Source organism: Mirounga angustirostris, unplaced genomic scaffold (genome assembly GCF_029215605.1).
Source record: "Mirounga angustirostris isolate CCGP_5_RB_7025 unplaced genomic scaffold, mMirAng1.0.hap1 SCAF_8, whole genome shotgun sequence".
Lineage (NCBI taxonomy): Eukaryota > Metazoa > Chordata > Mammalia > Carnivora > Phocidae > Mirounga > Mirounga angustirostris.
In genome coordinates, this window is record NW_026991716.1 from 48,057,713 (window position 1) to 48,073,931 (window position 16,219).

Here is a 16,219-nt window from a genome sequence, read left to right on the forward strand (position 1 = left end):
GGTATTCAGAGAATATGTGTTGGAAAAATGATTACATGAATGAACATTGGTTGGGTGGAGGAGGACAAGGTTTGGGGAAAATAATGAGTTTATTTCTTTCATTCTTACAAGCCATTCATCTGGAAATGTCCACTAGACAGTTAAATAAATGCCAGTGAGGACTCAGAAAACATGACTGAGATGGATCCAACTGGCAGCAAAAGGATGAGCTTATCCAGAAAAGTATGTAAAGTAAGAGAAGCAAGTCAAGAACAGCGGGGCACCACAAGAATCAGAGAAGTCACTTACAAATAAGACTAACAGTATATGTTCAATTTCACCTTTCTAATTCTGACTTAACACAGACAATACTCAGTTTAATGTGGGTAGGCAGTCATATTTTCCAAACCTGCTGAAAGTGATTATTCTTTATTTTTTCTAACCCATCTTTCTGCAAGAATCCACTTTAAGCAAACTAGATAGGACAAGTATTATTCAATTTTGTTTATGAACCAAATATTTATCTCCATTTCCTTATTTCTAATGAGTTGAACCATATCAAATTGCTGATATTTTACTGTATTTCTCCAACCTATAAAAATGTCAACTTCATAAGTCCAACCTAATTAATACAATAGTGGTAATATTATCCCTAGCAGTCTTGTTTACCTGAATGAGAAACTAAAGCAGTATCATAAGACTCTATGATTACATAGGCTTGTGGAGAAATAAATTTCTGTGCCATTTTATAACAGGTACATTTAGGTCATTTTATTCCTTGTAAGGAAAGAGGGAAGCAATTGGCTTACTTTCAGCCTTGGCTATAAATGACTGGTATCAGAGACCGTATTCTTTTTTTTTTTTTTTAGATTTTATTTATCTGACAAAGAGAGAGACAGCTAGAGAGGGAACACAAGCAGGGGGAATGGGAGAGGGAGAAGCAGGCTTCCCGCGGAGCAGGGAGCCCGATGCGGGGCTCGATTCCAGGACCCTGAGATCATGACCTGAGCCCAAGGCAGACGCTTAACGACTGAGCCACCCAGGCACCCGAGACTGTATTCTAACAGCAAGTAGTTTGTCAATTTTGGGGAGCTAAGTTTGATCACATTGTTCTATTCTTGGAGACCCTTGCGGTCACTCTCAATCTGGGATAGTCTTAATCATAGTGGATAGTATGGTAGTAGATAGTAGATAGATTCTACCTACTTGATTTGTTTTCAGTGCCCAGGTAAGTCCTTTCTTTGACTTTTGACAATTTAATTATAATAAAGCATATTATAATTTAATTATAATATAATAGCATGTCACAGCCCTATTTGGGTTCAACCTATTTGGAGTCTTTTGGGCCCCATTCATGGATCTGGATGCCCATTTCCCTCCCCAGGTCTGGGAAGTTTCCAGCCATTGTTGCTTTAATATACTTTCTGTCCGTTTCTCTTTCTCTTCTCTTTCTGGAATTCTTATGATATGAATATTGTTTCATATTGTGTCCCATAATTCATTGTGTTCCATAATTCCCATAGGCTTTTTTCACTCTTTTTCATTCTTTTTTCTTTTTCTCCTCTGATGGGGTAATTTCCAGTGTCTCATTCAGGTTGCTGATTCTTCGGCATGGTTGAGTCTCCTTTTGAAACTCTCTATTGAATTCTTCAGTTCACTTATTGTATTTTTCAACCCTAGAATTTCTAGGGTTTGATGGGGTTTTGGGTGGGTTTCTGTTTTGTTTGTTTGTTTGTTTTTGATGGTTGCTATTTCCTTGTTAAACTTGTCATTTTTTTCGTTGTTTTCCTAATTTCATTTAGTTGTCTGTTTTCTTGCAGTTCACTAAGCTTTTTCTTAAGAGGATTGTTCTGAATTCTTCATCTGACAGTTCATTGATTTCCATTTCTTTAGGGTAAGTTCTTAAAGCTTTATTAGTTTCCTTTGGTGGTGTCATATTTACTTGATTTTTTGTGATCCTTGATTCTTTACATTGGAATCTGTGTATTTGAGTAATGGGGCTCCTCTTTCAGACTTTACAGATTTACTTTGGGAAAGACAGTTCTTCACCAGTCAGCTCAGTTGGGGTTTTTGGGTGGGTCTGCTGGTAATGTCTTTGAATAGAAGAGGCCTACTATTATGGTCTATTTTTGGGTGAGGCAACTGTTCAAGCTCTGAGGATGGGGATGGGAGAGTGTGTCACTGGGTGAGAACAGCTGGACGGGATTGCTGGCATGGTTCTCTATACAAGTGAGGCTGTTGGAGGGCCCCACAGTACCTGGTGAGGCTTGCTAGATGGTCAGGACTGGGGACTATCTTCAGTAATGGATGGGGCTATGAATTAACTTCCTTGCCTTAGCAGAGTAGCAGGACAGAACCCAAGTCTTATATAGCTCATTGTTTGGGGACCCAAATCAGGCCAGAGTGTGCACTGAATTTTGTGCTCAGGTGAAGCCATTGTTTTTGCTCTGTAGATGGGAAAGCCATGGCTGTGCTCTGCTCCAATGTCACTGAACGGGCTACACAGCTTCCCGTGTGCTCTGGTTAGGTTCCCTGGCTAGATAAGCTGAAGTCTGTATCCAGCGATGAGCAGGGCTATGAATCAGATTCCCTGCCTGGATGCAGCAGGAGAAGCAGCTCTAAAGCTGGTACAGCTCTTCATTTATTTTCTTAATTCAAGCTCACCCACACCCCAGTTCCCTGTCCAAACAGGGCCACTGGCTTTGCTCTGCAAACTGTAGACTCTGCCTGCTTCTAGGCTTGAGTCCTGCTGGGTTACATGGCTTCCAGGTGTTTTAGCCAGCCCTTCTGATCAGATGGGGCCAGAAGACACTCTACAGCAAGTAGGGCCCTGTCTCAGCTCCCTTGCCTGGTGGGAAGGGGATGGGCTGCTCCAGGCTACTCTCAATTTCCCAAACAGGCTCTCAGGTTGGGAGAAGCCAGAAGCTACCTTCAGCCTTGGCTGTGAATCAATTCCCCTGCCTATGCACAGCATGGGAACATTCTGCACCCCATACCGGCTTTGCTCTGCGGGTGGTCAGCTCTGCTCAGCCACCTCTTAGCTTGAGTGCTGCTGGGCCACACAGCTTCCAGGAGTTGTCACCAGCCCTTCTGGTCAGATGGGGCTGGGAGACACTCCACAGCAGATAGGGTTGTGATTCAGCTGCTTGCCCGGGCATGGACAAACTGAGTTCTAGGGCCAATAAAACTCTGTCTTTGAGGATCTGACTCAGGTGGATTTGCACCCCACCAAGTTCCCTGGTCAGAGTGCACTCCCGCCTTGGTTCTGCAGATGAGCAAAACTGCTGGTTGGGATTACTACTTGGGCACTGCAAGTATGAATTCGGTCTTCTGAGATCTGTGTGCTGGTTGTTGCAAGTTTCTCCCCCCTTTTCCATCACAGATTCCCAGTAGCTGCAGATTCCCCTGATGTGAGATCAGGGAGGGGCTCCTCCAAAATGGCCCACGATGGTGGGGGGAGACCAGTTGTCCCCCTAGGATTCTCTTTTCCCACTGGAGGAAGGAGAGGCTCAGGGGAGACCTGTCTGTGTGGCACTAGGCTGTCTTGGGGGAGGGGCAATGCAGTCAACATGTAATCACTTCTTACCCTTCTAAAGCAGACGCTCTTGGTCTCCTTGGGGCAGGGGGCGCTTCAGCCTCAACTGCATTTTCTAGGATTCTCAGTGGTGTCTTGTTTTTGAATAGTTGCTGGTTGTTCTGGTGGGAGGTCATAATGTCAGGAACAACCTATGCTGCCATCTTGGTGATGTCACTCCCCAACATCAGGGTTTTATTTTTGTCGATTTGTTTTTGGCTGAACCAACTGAGGCTTGGTTTATTTATTTGTTTGTTTGTTTAGATTTTAAGTAATCTCTACACCCACCGTGGGGCTCCAATTTACAACCCTGAGATCAAGAGTTGCATGCTGTACTTGATGTAGGAAAGACGTTAGGGTTTGAAGCCGATGGCCAAGAAAGAATTCTTGAGATGGATGTCTTTGGTGCGGAAAGGTGATTTTATTAAAGCACGAGGACAGGACCCGTGGGCTGGAAGAGCTACACTGGGGTCATGAGGAGTGGCCCATTATATACTTTCAAGTTGGGAGGGGGTTAGGGATAGCGTAAGTCTCTAAGGAATTTTGGAAGCAAGGTTTCTAGGACCTTGAGGGGGCTAGCTATTGTTGGGAAAAGGTCATTTATTACCGTCTAATAAAACCTCCAGTCATGAGACCCTTCAGATGTGTATCGGTGGACCATATGCTTGGGGGATGATTGCCAACATGTATCTTGGGGGGTTTAGAGATAAAGGAAGTTTCCAAAGGAATTTTTATACATTAAAGTAGATTTACAGCATCCTGGTGTGTGTGGGGGGGGGGGGGGGTGTTCAGGCTAGGATTGCCTTTTGCCCTTAACAAAGTATTAACATTGAGGCAGTTGAGTCCCTAGAGGAATGTCACTCTGCCTATTTCAAGGACTTGTCAGTGGGCTCTAGGTAGTAAGGAAATTTAATAATTTTTCTTCTGCCTTTGTTTCCCACATCATACTAACTTGAACCAACTGAAGCATTTTATTTTATTTTATTTTTTATTTTATTTTGATTTTATCTTTAAGTAATCTCTACACCCAACCTGGGGCTCCAACTTACAACCCAGAAGTCAAGAGTCAAACTCTCTGCTGACTTGAGCTAGCCAGTGCCCTGAGGCTTTTTTTTTTTTTTAGAAAAGACACTTTAATGGGCTTTTAGTTGGAAGCATGGGCAAGAGGGGGTACCCAGGGCGGTAGACTCCCCCCAAGGGTAAGCTGAGAACTGGGGCTGAGTCTTAGGTGGGTCTCCTGTTCCCAGTGCTCCCCTGCACAGCTCATTCCCCCAAAGGCTCTATGGCAGGCACAGGATGGGGGAGACTGGGAGGGACCACAGAGGCTGCTTGCTTGGACAGGACATCCGATGACTCGGACACCAGCCTCTCATGACGGGTCTTGACCTTCTTCACCAAGCATGGCCTTGGAGGAATTGGCACTGCCGAAGGAGCTGGAGCGCCCACCAGAGCCAAAGCTGGACTAGAAGGAGCTCAGTCGGTAGCAGAGGCCAAGGCCCCTGAAGCCCCTGGAGGCAAGCTCGGCCCACCTGAGTAGCTGCTGGTGGGCTTGGTATGAACATTCACCTTCTGCATCCCACACTCCAGCCGGCTCTCGCCGTCCTCCAGCAGCGTGCGCGGGTGGCGATCTCGGGGACCAGGGCCAGCCTGACGTCCCTGAGCCCTCTGTTCTCGGGCAGCTGCTGCACCAGCTCCTGCTCAGCTAGCTGCGGGGCGTTGGCGTCTTTAATGGTCCCCTCCCCCGCGCCGCTCAGCATCAGCTCTGGTGGCCTCCAGGGAAGCCCTCTGGCCTTGGAGGCCCTCGATCTCAGTCTGGAGTCGGCTGATACTGCGGTTCATCTCGGAAATCTCCGTCTTCGCGCTTTGGGGGGCATCAGTGTGATTCCCAGCCAGTGTCTGCAGCCCCTTGTACTGGATCAGGTACGCGTTCTCAGTCTCGGCCTGGCTGTAGCTGCAGCTGCCGCTGGCGATCCCCTGGTGCGGGCTGGGCCTTGACCTTGGCGGTGATGCCGTCCTGTCCAGGGAGCTCCTGTCGTCCACCGAGGGGACCGCAGAGGTGTCGGAGATCAGCGGCCTGAGGAAGCCCATCTCTCAGGCTGAACCCTCCAGGCGGGACTCCAGCTCTGCCTTATTCATGTAAACTTCATCCAGAGCTTTCCTGCTGAGAGCAGATGCATTCTCCATCTCTGCACGCTCTCTGATCTCTTCCTCCTGCTTATTCCTGTAGTCCTCCGCCAGCCCCTGCATGTCACCACGCTCCACCTCCAGCTTCAGCTTCTCCCCGGGCTACTGTGTCCAGCAGCGGCCCAAGGTTGCCGACGAAGCACTCCGCGTGTTGTCCATGTCACTCTGAACCATCTCCTGCTGCTGCAGGACGCTCCACTTGGTCTCCAGGGTCTTGTTCTGCTGCCCCAGTTTCTGCACCTTGTCCATAAAGGAGGCAAACCTGTTGGGGAGGGTTTTGATGATCTTCTCCTGAGTGCCCACGGCCTGGGTGTTGGGGTTCACCTCCAGCTTAAGAGGGCTCATCAGGCTCTCGTTTGGGGACAGCTGTGGTGCCCTCCATAGCCGCGCTGTAGCCTCCAACCACACTCATGCTGGTGCCCAGGCCACCTCGGAACCTGCTGCCCACCCAGGAGAAGAGCCAGGAATCTGCTTCTACGTGGGAGACCCCAACAGCAGATTTTATTTTATTTTAATTTTTTATTTGACAGAGAGACACAGCGAGAGAGGGAACACGAGCAGGGGGAGTGGGAGAGGGAGAAGCAGGCCTCCCGCAGAGCAGGGAGCCCGATGCGGGGCTCGATTCCAGGACCCTGGGACCATGACCTGAGCCGAAGGCAGACGCTTAACGACTGAGCCACCCAGGCGCCCCAACAGCAGATTTTATTAGCAGGAAGGATGGCGGGAGCTCAGATCTGTAGGGCCTCTGAAGGGGCAGGGTGGGCAGATGATTCCAGGAAGTTAGACAAATGCTGTCGAGTTCATAGTCAGGGCAGCTGTGTTCTGATGGGAGGGCACACTTAGGGATTCAGCAGTACCCCTTGGGTAAATTGTGTTCCTAAAAAATTCTTTCGAGGATCCAAAGAATGTTTGGGAAGTGACTTTCCTGTGGAATCCTGTATGTAATTCATGACGTGATGAGTTTCGTTTGAAGGTTTATATTGTGCATGAGTATGCTGTGAAGAGGTGAAAACATACAAGGTAGGTATTAATTATGAAGCAAGATGAAATCGGCAACAAGAAATCGTCTCCACCTACTTTTTTCTTTTTCTTTTTCTTTTTTTAAAGATTTTATTTATTTATTTGAGAGAGAGAGAATGAGAGAGAGCACATGAGAGGGGGGAGGGTCAGAGGGAGAAGCAGGCTCCCTGCCGAGCAGGGAGCCCGATGTGGGACTCGATCCAGGGACTCGATCCAGGACTCCAGGATCATGACCTGAGCCGAAGGCAGTCGCTTAACCAACTGAGCCACCCAGGCGCCCCTCCACCTACTTTTTTCTTTTTTTAAATATTCCTAGTCACCTAACTTGCTAAATGCTAAATTTAAAAAAAGCCTCAGGGCGCCTGGGTGGCGAGTCCCGTGTCGGGCTCCCTGCTCGGCGGGGAGTCTGCTTCTCCCTCTCCCACTCCCCGTTTGTGTTCCCTCTCTCGCTGTGTCTTTCTCTGTCAAATAAATAAATAAAATCTTTAAAAAAACAAAAAAAGCCTCAAAAATAAAATAAAATAAAATAAAGTCTCCAGATTACAGGATAACTCTTTACATTGCTGCTCTAAGCTCATTCTTCTAATTTCATGGCAGTAACACTGTATGAACTAAGCATTAAGAAGTTATAAAATACCAAATTCCCACATTAGGAAATACGAATGTTATCTTGTTGTTTAAAGATTTTATTTTTAAGTAATCTCTACATCCAGCACAGGGCTTGAACTCACAACCCTGAGATCAGGAGTTGCATGCTCTACCAACTGAGCCAGCCAGGAGCCCCACTGTTATCTTTTGATGGAAGAACACTGAAAATAAAAAGGGAACACTCCAATCATTTTTCTTTCTTTAACTGTTAACTTTATTTGGAGCAGAATTTTCCTTACATAAAGTTAATGTTTTTAAACACCTTCGGACAAACTATTCAAAACACAGTGTTTTATTTCAGAAGGGGCTTGTGTCAGTGGTTTTCTGTCCTCCTCTATTCTCATCATTATGAATATTTGCTTTTTAAATAAATATATTCTCAGCTATTTCCTTGGATTCAAATCCGGTGACTAAACTGCTATCAGTACTAAGACATCTGAGATCAGAAGACTGTTTGGGTCATTTCAAATTCACATTAGCACAGTGTCTCTAAGAAACTGATAATACAGATTGATGTGATGCTTGCCTCCAGTTTGTCTTCTTAATAGTTTCCATGAGAGGGTCCTCACAATAAGTTATATAAAATACAGTACTTTGGTTGGAACTTGTAAAAATAATTCTAAAAATTAAGCACATATATTGAACAAACGAGTTGCTATAGTATGCTTTAAATGATATAAAATAATTAGCATGTCAAACATTTTCTTATAAACGTATTGCTTTTGGTCATACACTGAGCTGGAACATACAGCCTGTGTTCCTTTTCTCCTAAATGGCACAAGACGATGGCTCGATGGCAGGGAAACACCACTTCACGAGAAAAGGTGGTGCCCATGAGCCCCAGCAGTACTGGTATTTGTACTTAGGCGTTACCTTGATTGTATTCGATTTTTGATAACGTCAGAAGATGACACAATGTCAATTAGTTATATGTATACAGTCCTTTAGGCTATCTAAGAGAGGTGTCCAAAAAAAACTGTTTGAAAATCCATTTTCTTCCTACTTAAACCCTATCATGCACGAGCTGGGTGAGTGCTTAGTAATTAATGGAATTTTATTGTAAGATGAACAATCACACCAAGAGTAGCTCTTCTGCCCACGCAGCTTGCCTTGCAGTTCACACATGTACCCCCGGCACAGCACTATCACTGGACCTTTGGGTGTGCAGTGAGAGCCATCCCTGTGCCATTTCCCGACGTCCCAAAAAGCTCTCTGACCGGAAATGAGGTATAGTCATGGATAAGGTACAGTGAAACGCTTTCATTCCTCTTGGTGTCTTATGGTACATCGTATAATTCTCTACTAACTAAAAGATATACACTCCAGGTAGCATTTGATTTTCACTTAACAAAAAATGGTCACGATTCCCTTCTATAGTAAACAGCATGTATACACATTCGTCCTTTACCCATTACGGGGGGCAAAAAAAAAAAAAGAGAACTTTCTAGGATTTTGCTGGTTCTTTAGAATTTACATTGTTTTTTCAGTCTTCTGGTTTTCTCAACTGCACATCAGCTTCTCGACTTTCACATGGATAAGCATGTTTGGCTTTCTAAGAGAAGTTGTTTACTCATAAATAAAGGAAAAAGTAAGAGGACGAAAACGGAAATATTTTCTGAATTTGGGCCCACAAAAGTATTACAAAAACAATTTTATAATGTGTAATAACCAGGTGACTAGGTTTTTTCAATTTAAAAAATGTCATGACCTTAACATAAGCTAGAGTGCCAAGAATATGGTATTCACAATCCATTCGCTTCTCTAAGAGGTATTTACAATTTAAAACCAGCTTTCCAGCAAGCTGGGTAAGGTTACAGATTAACTTACTTTTTATATATAATACAGAAAGGGAAAATAAATATTAATTGCAGTAAAGGACTCATCTCTGAAAACACATTTTCTGTTGCTTTAGATAATGAGTTGAGAATATAATACAGAAGTGAACTCAGCTTCAAGTTGTGCTTACATATACATATTTGTTTTCTGAAGCTTTGCTGCCAGTTTGTTAACAGAAAATATTACCTATCAAATCCACATCCATTATGTGCTTTTCTCATGCCCCTAGGGATCATAGTGCTTGGTCAAGTACATTGTTGTGCCAGATTCTCCAAAGCAGAAATTACTCCCTGATTTAGATTAGGGCCCCTTGGGAGCCATGGCAATTTGTTCAGGCTGCAACTTACTACCAATACATCAAAGCAATAATTTACCCACATATTGGGTTGAATCATACCAAAGTGCCAATATTCACTTTAATCTATCATTTTACCCTACAGAAATGACAGACAATTTCATATGGCTCAACCTGCTAGATCCTGGAACCTGGAACCAAATGAGAGTAGCTTGGGGCCAGGGAGAATGTGAGTCAACACACTGTTGAGTTCGTATCGTGTTCCCTGGCGGAGACCTTCCCTCCTGCCTTTCAGGTAACCACTGCTGGAGGCAGACGTACCCTACAGAGATGGACGAAGAGCGGACCTTTTGTCTTTTTCTGTCTCCAAACTAGCTTTGTCATTTTCAAAATTGCTGTAAACATTCCTCTCAATGGAACAGCCTCTGTCCAACAAATAGAGTTCCCACTGTGTGAAGAAACTACACAAGGGTTAAGAGTTCAAATGTGGCACGCTACCGACATGACCCTCGTGGTAGCCGGGACTTCCCAGGTCAGTGGAACCTCTCCCATAAATCTTTCCTGCTCCCCAAAGTGCCCTGAGAATGTGGTTAGGACAGAAGGTTCTTTGTCGTCTGTTCCTAGCCAGGCCTGGAGAACTGAGCTGTATGCAAAAGTTGATCAGTTATTATAATAACAAAATCTTCTGCTGCTTTGAAACTTAGCTTTTTGGTCGTGCATCTTGATAGGGATACAAGTTTAACGGACTGTGTTGACCTTTATGTTAAAGACCTGTTGGCTTCAAAGGCTTCCCTTTTGGGGGTACTTATACAACTGGATTTCAAAAATGGAGGAAACATAAAAAAAGCGGGAGAAAATAGAATGTGATGGTCCAGCGTAATAAAACCTGGTTCATATCTCCAACCACCTTGCATATCTCCAACCACCAAAAAGGGTTGTTGTAAAAATTTCAAAAACTATTTAGAGTTCTTCCAGCTGGGAAATTCATTGCATAATAGTATTTTTAGAACAGCACAGTGGTGTCACAAAATCAAACCAATAACCTGATATCGAGAAAAGCAGAAGATCATTTATCTAGCGCTGAGGTTGGTCCAAGAAAGCCTGAAGTACCAGCGTGCCACATTTAAAATTTAACCGCTTCACAAATATCTGCCCGCGTTGAGTAAATAACCCTCTATCGGGTGGCCTTCAATTGCACCCCTGCTGCAATACTGCATCAGTATTATTACATTTTTAAAAATCTGTATAAAATATTATCTGGAACCCCAAAGGAAAATCAATTAATTCTTAAAAAGTTCATTACAAAGTTGACTGTATAAAATGCTAAAACATAATCCATATATACAAAATGCGCTGTTTAAGAAAATAATGGGACCCAGTTTTAGAATAAAATAATTTTGTACAAAAAAAGGGTATTGCATTCAAATCAATATTTAAAAAAAATCTTAAAAAGAATATTGAAATGTCTTAGTTCAGAAGAGTAACTATAAAGTGTTTGCTTTCACACCATCTGCCGGTTTCTTGCCGGCAGAACACCAGTTGGCCGAGGGACCGTGTCTTGCTTTCCCCTGAGCCCAGAAGCTTCATGCTGGTCATCGCCGAGACGCGTACTTAGAAACCCAGTCGGTCCGGCCATGCACTGGCTGGGCAGCTGGAGGTCGGGGCATCAGCCCGGGAGTGCTTCTAGGCTGGGTGTGGAAGAAAGGTCGTCCGGGATGAGGTCTCACAGCCTTCAGGGAAGAATAGCCTGCAATTAAAGAGGAAGGTGGGTCGGACTGATATGGGACTCCCGCAAACAAAGGAAATAAATGCAGCTTGGCGACAAAAATATCAGAAAATGGGAGTTCAAGAGAAGCACTGGTGGGCGACTCACAGTCTTCCCTCTCTCGCTGAAGGATAACTCTATTCTAGTGTTGTCCGGCCAAGAATAGTGGTGTCATTCCTGACCCCTCTTTTTTCACAGCCCACGTGTCATGGGTCAGCAAATGCCACTGGCTCTCCCTTCCAGATACACTCAGAACCCGGCCCAGCTCAGCTCTCAGCAGCCTGGCCCATCACTCCCTGCCTGGATAATTCTGGCAGCCAGTTGGTTTCCCTGCTTCCAACCTTGTTCCCGGCCCCCAGCCTAATGACAACCTGCATGTGAGTGAGGCTGCAAGATGCAAGTCAGATGGCCTCTCGCCTCTTCTCCAGACCCTCCGCTGGCTCCCATGTCCCACGCAGTCAGTGACAGCAAGCTTACGGTGGCCTGCAGGGCCTCATACCACCCCACCTTCGGTTACCCCTCTCTCCTGCTTCCAGGCCCATGCACTAGGAACCCAGTGCTGGGGGCAGTCTCACCCACACCGCAGGGCTACCCGCTCACCTCCTTCACACCTTCACTCAACAGTTCCTTTGCGGTGCGGTCTTCTTTGGCCACGCTCTTTATTTTATTTATTTTTAATTATTATTATTATTTTTTAACATATAATGTATTATTTGTTTCAGGGGTACCGGTCTGTGATTGATCAGTCTTACACAATTCACAATTACACAAAAACAGCTCACCATAGTACATACCCTCCCCAATGTCCATCACCCAGCCACCCCATCCCTCTCACCCCGCACCACTCCAGCAACCCTCAGTTTGTTTCCTGAGATTAAGATTCTCTTATGGTTTGGCCTCCCTCTTTAAAAACGCACACTCCAACTTCCACCTTCCTTATATCCCGCCTACTTCATTTTTCTCCTCAGCACTGGTGAGCATCTGCTTCGGTTTACTTATTGTGTGTGGGGTGTAAGTTCGTGGGACAGGGAGTCTTGTCGGTCTCCTTCGTTGGTGGGTCCTCGGCCTACAACATGCCTGGCACAAAGCCATTATTCGAGGACCGTTTGATGAGCCGCTTCATGAATAGCCCAAAACAGAACTCACCAGGAGAAGGGTCTGGAATAGGTGCCAAGTGTACCCTCTGCACAGCAGAACCAACTTCTTTTTTCAGAAAGGATGGGATATAGTTTCCAGTCAGTCCACTAGAACTTGTTGAACTGGAACCAACTGATTCACAAAAGCAAAAGCTCATTACTACAAAGACCCCACGTGCACATAACACCAACAGGGTTACACGGGTGCGGAACAATAAAGAATTGGGCATTTACTTTTAGGGGGAAATACGATAAAAACAGTGAACTGCGAGCAGAGCATTCCTCCACACCACACTGTCGGAAAGACGGGGAAGGGGGGCAGCAAAGACAGGGCCACTCCTATACCCTGCGCCTGAACGGAGCCTGGATGCTTGGTTCGTTCAAGAAAAAGGACATGTGCGGGGCGCCTGGGTGGCTCAGTCGTTAAGCGCCTGCCTTCAGCTCAGGTCATGATCCCAGGGTTCTGGGATCGAGCCCCACATCGGGCTCCCTGCTCCATGGGAAGCCTGCTTCTCCCTCTCCCACTCCCCCTGCTTGTGTTCCCTCTCTCGCTGTGTCTCTCTCTGTCAAATAAATAAATAGAAAATCTTTAAAAGAAAAGAAAAGGGACATATGCATTTTTCTTTCTTTTTTGGAATAACGGGTTTAGCCTGTTCCAAAATTTGCTTTTTCCACGCTGTAACAGAGAATAGTTATCCTTCCATGTCAGTATATACAAATTCTAGAATCTGGCTAAACCATAATTCAGCGAACTGTTCTCTTACTGAGCAGTACACAGGTGATCTTAATTATTTAGCTATGGGGGCACTTGGGTGGCTCAGTCGGTTAAGCGTCTGCCTTCGGCTTAGGTCATGATCCCAGGGTCCTGGGATCGAGTCCCGCATCGGGCTCCCTGCTCCGTGGGAAGCCTGCTTCTCCCTCTCCCACTCCCCCTGCTTGTGTTCCCTCTCTTGCTGTGTCTCTCTCTGTCAAATATAAATCAAATCTTTAAAAACATTATTTAGTTATGACAAATAATTCTACGCTAAATACTCTGGCCTGTAATCAGAAAAAGTAATGATTTATATTAAATATATTCATTTTTTATGACATTTTCATAATGAGAGTGTTTTAAGGGCTGGAACTGTATGCGACTCATCTTACTATTCCAGGAGGTTAATGAGATGCCTTATATGTAGCAGTAATCAATACATATTGGATGGATGAACAGAGATCGATAAGCCTCATTAAGACTTCAGGTACACACAGAATGAGGAACAACGTTATTACAGGCCGTTATACAAATGGAAGTTATATCGGGGGGAAAAGAGAGAATGTGTGGCAGAGTGGCAATGCCTGGGTAAGGGGCTGTGTTGTGCTAGGGCACATTCTGCATTTTTGGTGAAGAGATACGAAAAAAAAAATGGGAAGAGAATTTGAACAGGTTAAGTCACAAACGGGGAAAAACGTATAGTCCGTGAACACACGAGAAGATGCTCCACCTCATTAGTACACAGGACATGCAAGTTGAAGTCACAACAAGATGACGTCTCACACCCATCAGACCAGCACACAGTTTGCAATCTCGACAGTACCAAGTGCCATCAAGGATGCAGCACCACTCCCAGACCCTGCCGGAGAGCAATTTGGCAACATCTGTAAAGTCAAAGATGAGCACACCCTTTAACCTGTTTACATTATCCCCAGAGAAACCTTCACGCAGGTGCGCGGCAAGAGGGTACACCGAGGTTCATTTCCACACTCCTCCTCACAGCAAAGATGGTTCCCAACTTACACGCTCATCAAGAAGAGAAGGATAAATACATTATGGTCCAGTAAAAGTAATAAATTATGGGATGATACAGTGATATATGTTATATATGTTTTATAATATATACTATGATATGTCTTACATGTATGTGTAATTGCTATATCATAATTACTAAAAGGAGTGGAGATCCAGAATTATGTTTGTACTAATTTTTGAACATGTAAGAACATACTGTGTGGTTCATGAATCTTTTAAAAATGCATAGAAATAATAAACACTCAAATCAGGTGGGGGTCGGAGGAAGGAGAGGGGGAAGGAGGGAAAGGGTAGGAAGGCCTAGACGGTGGGCTTCATGAGTATTCGCAAAGTTTGACTCCTTGAGCTGGTGGTGGTGGGTACATGGCTGTTGATACCTCATTTCCTTCTTTTTTGTATTTCTCAAAATAAATGAACGTGTAATGGATAAAGCCGGGAGAAGGGACGCCCAGATGTTTTTCCCTGGCAGTGTGGAAAGAGAAGCAATGCATGGCAGGGGCTGCCTGTGTGAGGGAAAATGAGGCGGGAAAGGGGCCTGCTGGGAATGGGGTTAGCCCGTCTGGAAGGCTTATGAAACTCATTTCTCATTTTAAAAAAAGGTGGGGATGAGAAAAAAAAAAAAGTGGGGATGGCCCTCTGAGCTGTCCACCTTCCAACCAGAAGAGGTTTTTCGATGCTCTGGACTAAGGCTGGGTCATCAGAGGGAGGGGATGAGATGTACAAGGCAGATGGAGCTAAGTTGGATGGCCAGCAGCACAGGGCCTCGGAAGCCAGAGGTGCCTGGCTCCCCAGCTACGCTGAGGGCAGACCCCGCGGCAGCTGGCTGGGTCCCCAGAGCCTGCTGCCAAGAAAGAGACAGGAGCATGGCCTTGAAAAAGGGGCCCTGGGTTTCCACCCCAGAAAATCCTCTCATTTCCGTTAGCTTGTCTCTCCGGACCCACCCTGCCGCATCCAGAGAATTTGCCTCTTGTCATTTAGGAGTTAATAATCACTACTCACCGGAATTTATTTTGCTGATTACTGATACTGTTCCTGAAGATTTTCCAGACAAACCAGAACTAGACCACGGATTAGATGGAATAAAATCCTTGCCTGGATTTGGAAGTATGCCGTTTCTCATATTTATTCCTAATAGGGAAGAAATGATTTTCAAATGCAAAATACATTATTTCGTCTTGCACCAGATTTCAGTGGCAAACTCATCCCAGAATTCACTTTGTCTAAACTTCCTATGGTTCAATCGTCAGAGCAAAAACTGACCATGAGGTTGTCCGATAGAACGCAGAGGAAAGGAGGAAAGATGGCGACCTGGGGTTTAGTACGCCCAGAGGATGGGCAGCCTGAGAGAGGTCTCCTAAACTTCTCCCAACAGATCTGTCTCACGTCTTCTCTCTTGGCCCCTCTGGTGCTATCCTGGGCGTCAGTGCTTCTGGTCTTTCCCACAGGTACCCCTGCATGGGCCACTGCCTGTCTGTCACCTTCCCAAGTTCCTCTCTGCCCCCCTTCCGCCCGGCCACCTCTGCAGCCCTCTGCTCTCCTCTTTCTGCATTCTGTCCCCCAGACCCCTCTTCATACCTGACCTGGACCATGAGCACCATCAAGTGCTGGTGACCCTCACGGACTCCCTCACGCCCAAGGCTGCCTTGACCTTAATCAATCATCTCAACCTCAAGCCAACCCACCCACTAGACCGCCCACTTGCCCATTTATGTCAAGCACTGCAGCTATTTTTCAGAACTGAAAAGACTGAATTCATCTTTTATCCTCCTTCCTCTCCTAGAGCCAAAAAGAAATAACTAATTCCCTCCCAGCTGGCTCCCTTTGGCCTGTGGCCCCTGGAGTTGGGGGTTTCTGCCCCTGACACCTGGACCACTGTTGTACCCTGTTACCTGCTCTCTCTTCTTCCAGGTCATCCTGGGAGGCCAACCAAGGGTGAGGAGCCAATCCACCAGTGGGGCCTTCTTCCCACCTCATGTCCCGTGGGTCCTGCAGCCCC

The 16,219-nt window shown here is 45.6% G+C and overlaps 1 protein-coding gene across 4 annotated transcripts in view; it reads right to left on the reverse strand.

The window, feature by feature from the left end:
- Positions 1-9,041: 9,041 nt before the first annotated feature.
- The window catches only part of CILK1 (ciliogenesis associated kinase 1), a 35,018-nt gene continuing 27,840 nt past the window's right edge, over positions 9,042-16,219 (reverse strand). Inside the window, exons 11-14 of one of the 4 annotated variants that reach the window (XR_008505313.2) lie at positions 15,223-15,351; positions 13,919-14,072; positions 12,448-12,570; positions 11,145-11,283 (exon numbers count right to left, since the gene is read on the reverse strand). Coding sequence is in view for 3 of the 4 variants with exons in the window: in XM_045867012.3 (XP_045722968.1) it covers positions 11,129-11,283; positions 12,448-12,570; positions 15,223-15,351 (407 nt within the window). In the remaining variant the exon portion in view is untranslated. The other 3 variants (XM_045867012.3, XM_064597707.1, XM_045867013.3) reach the window with 3 other exon arrangements.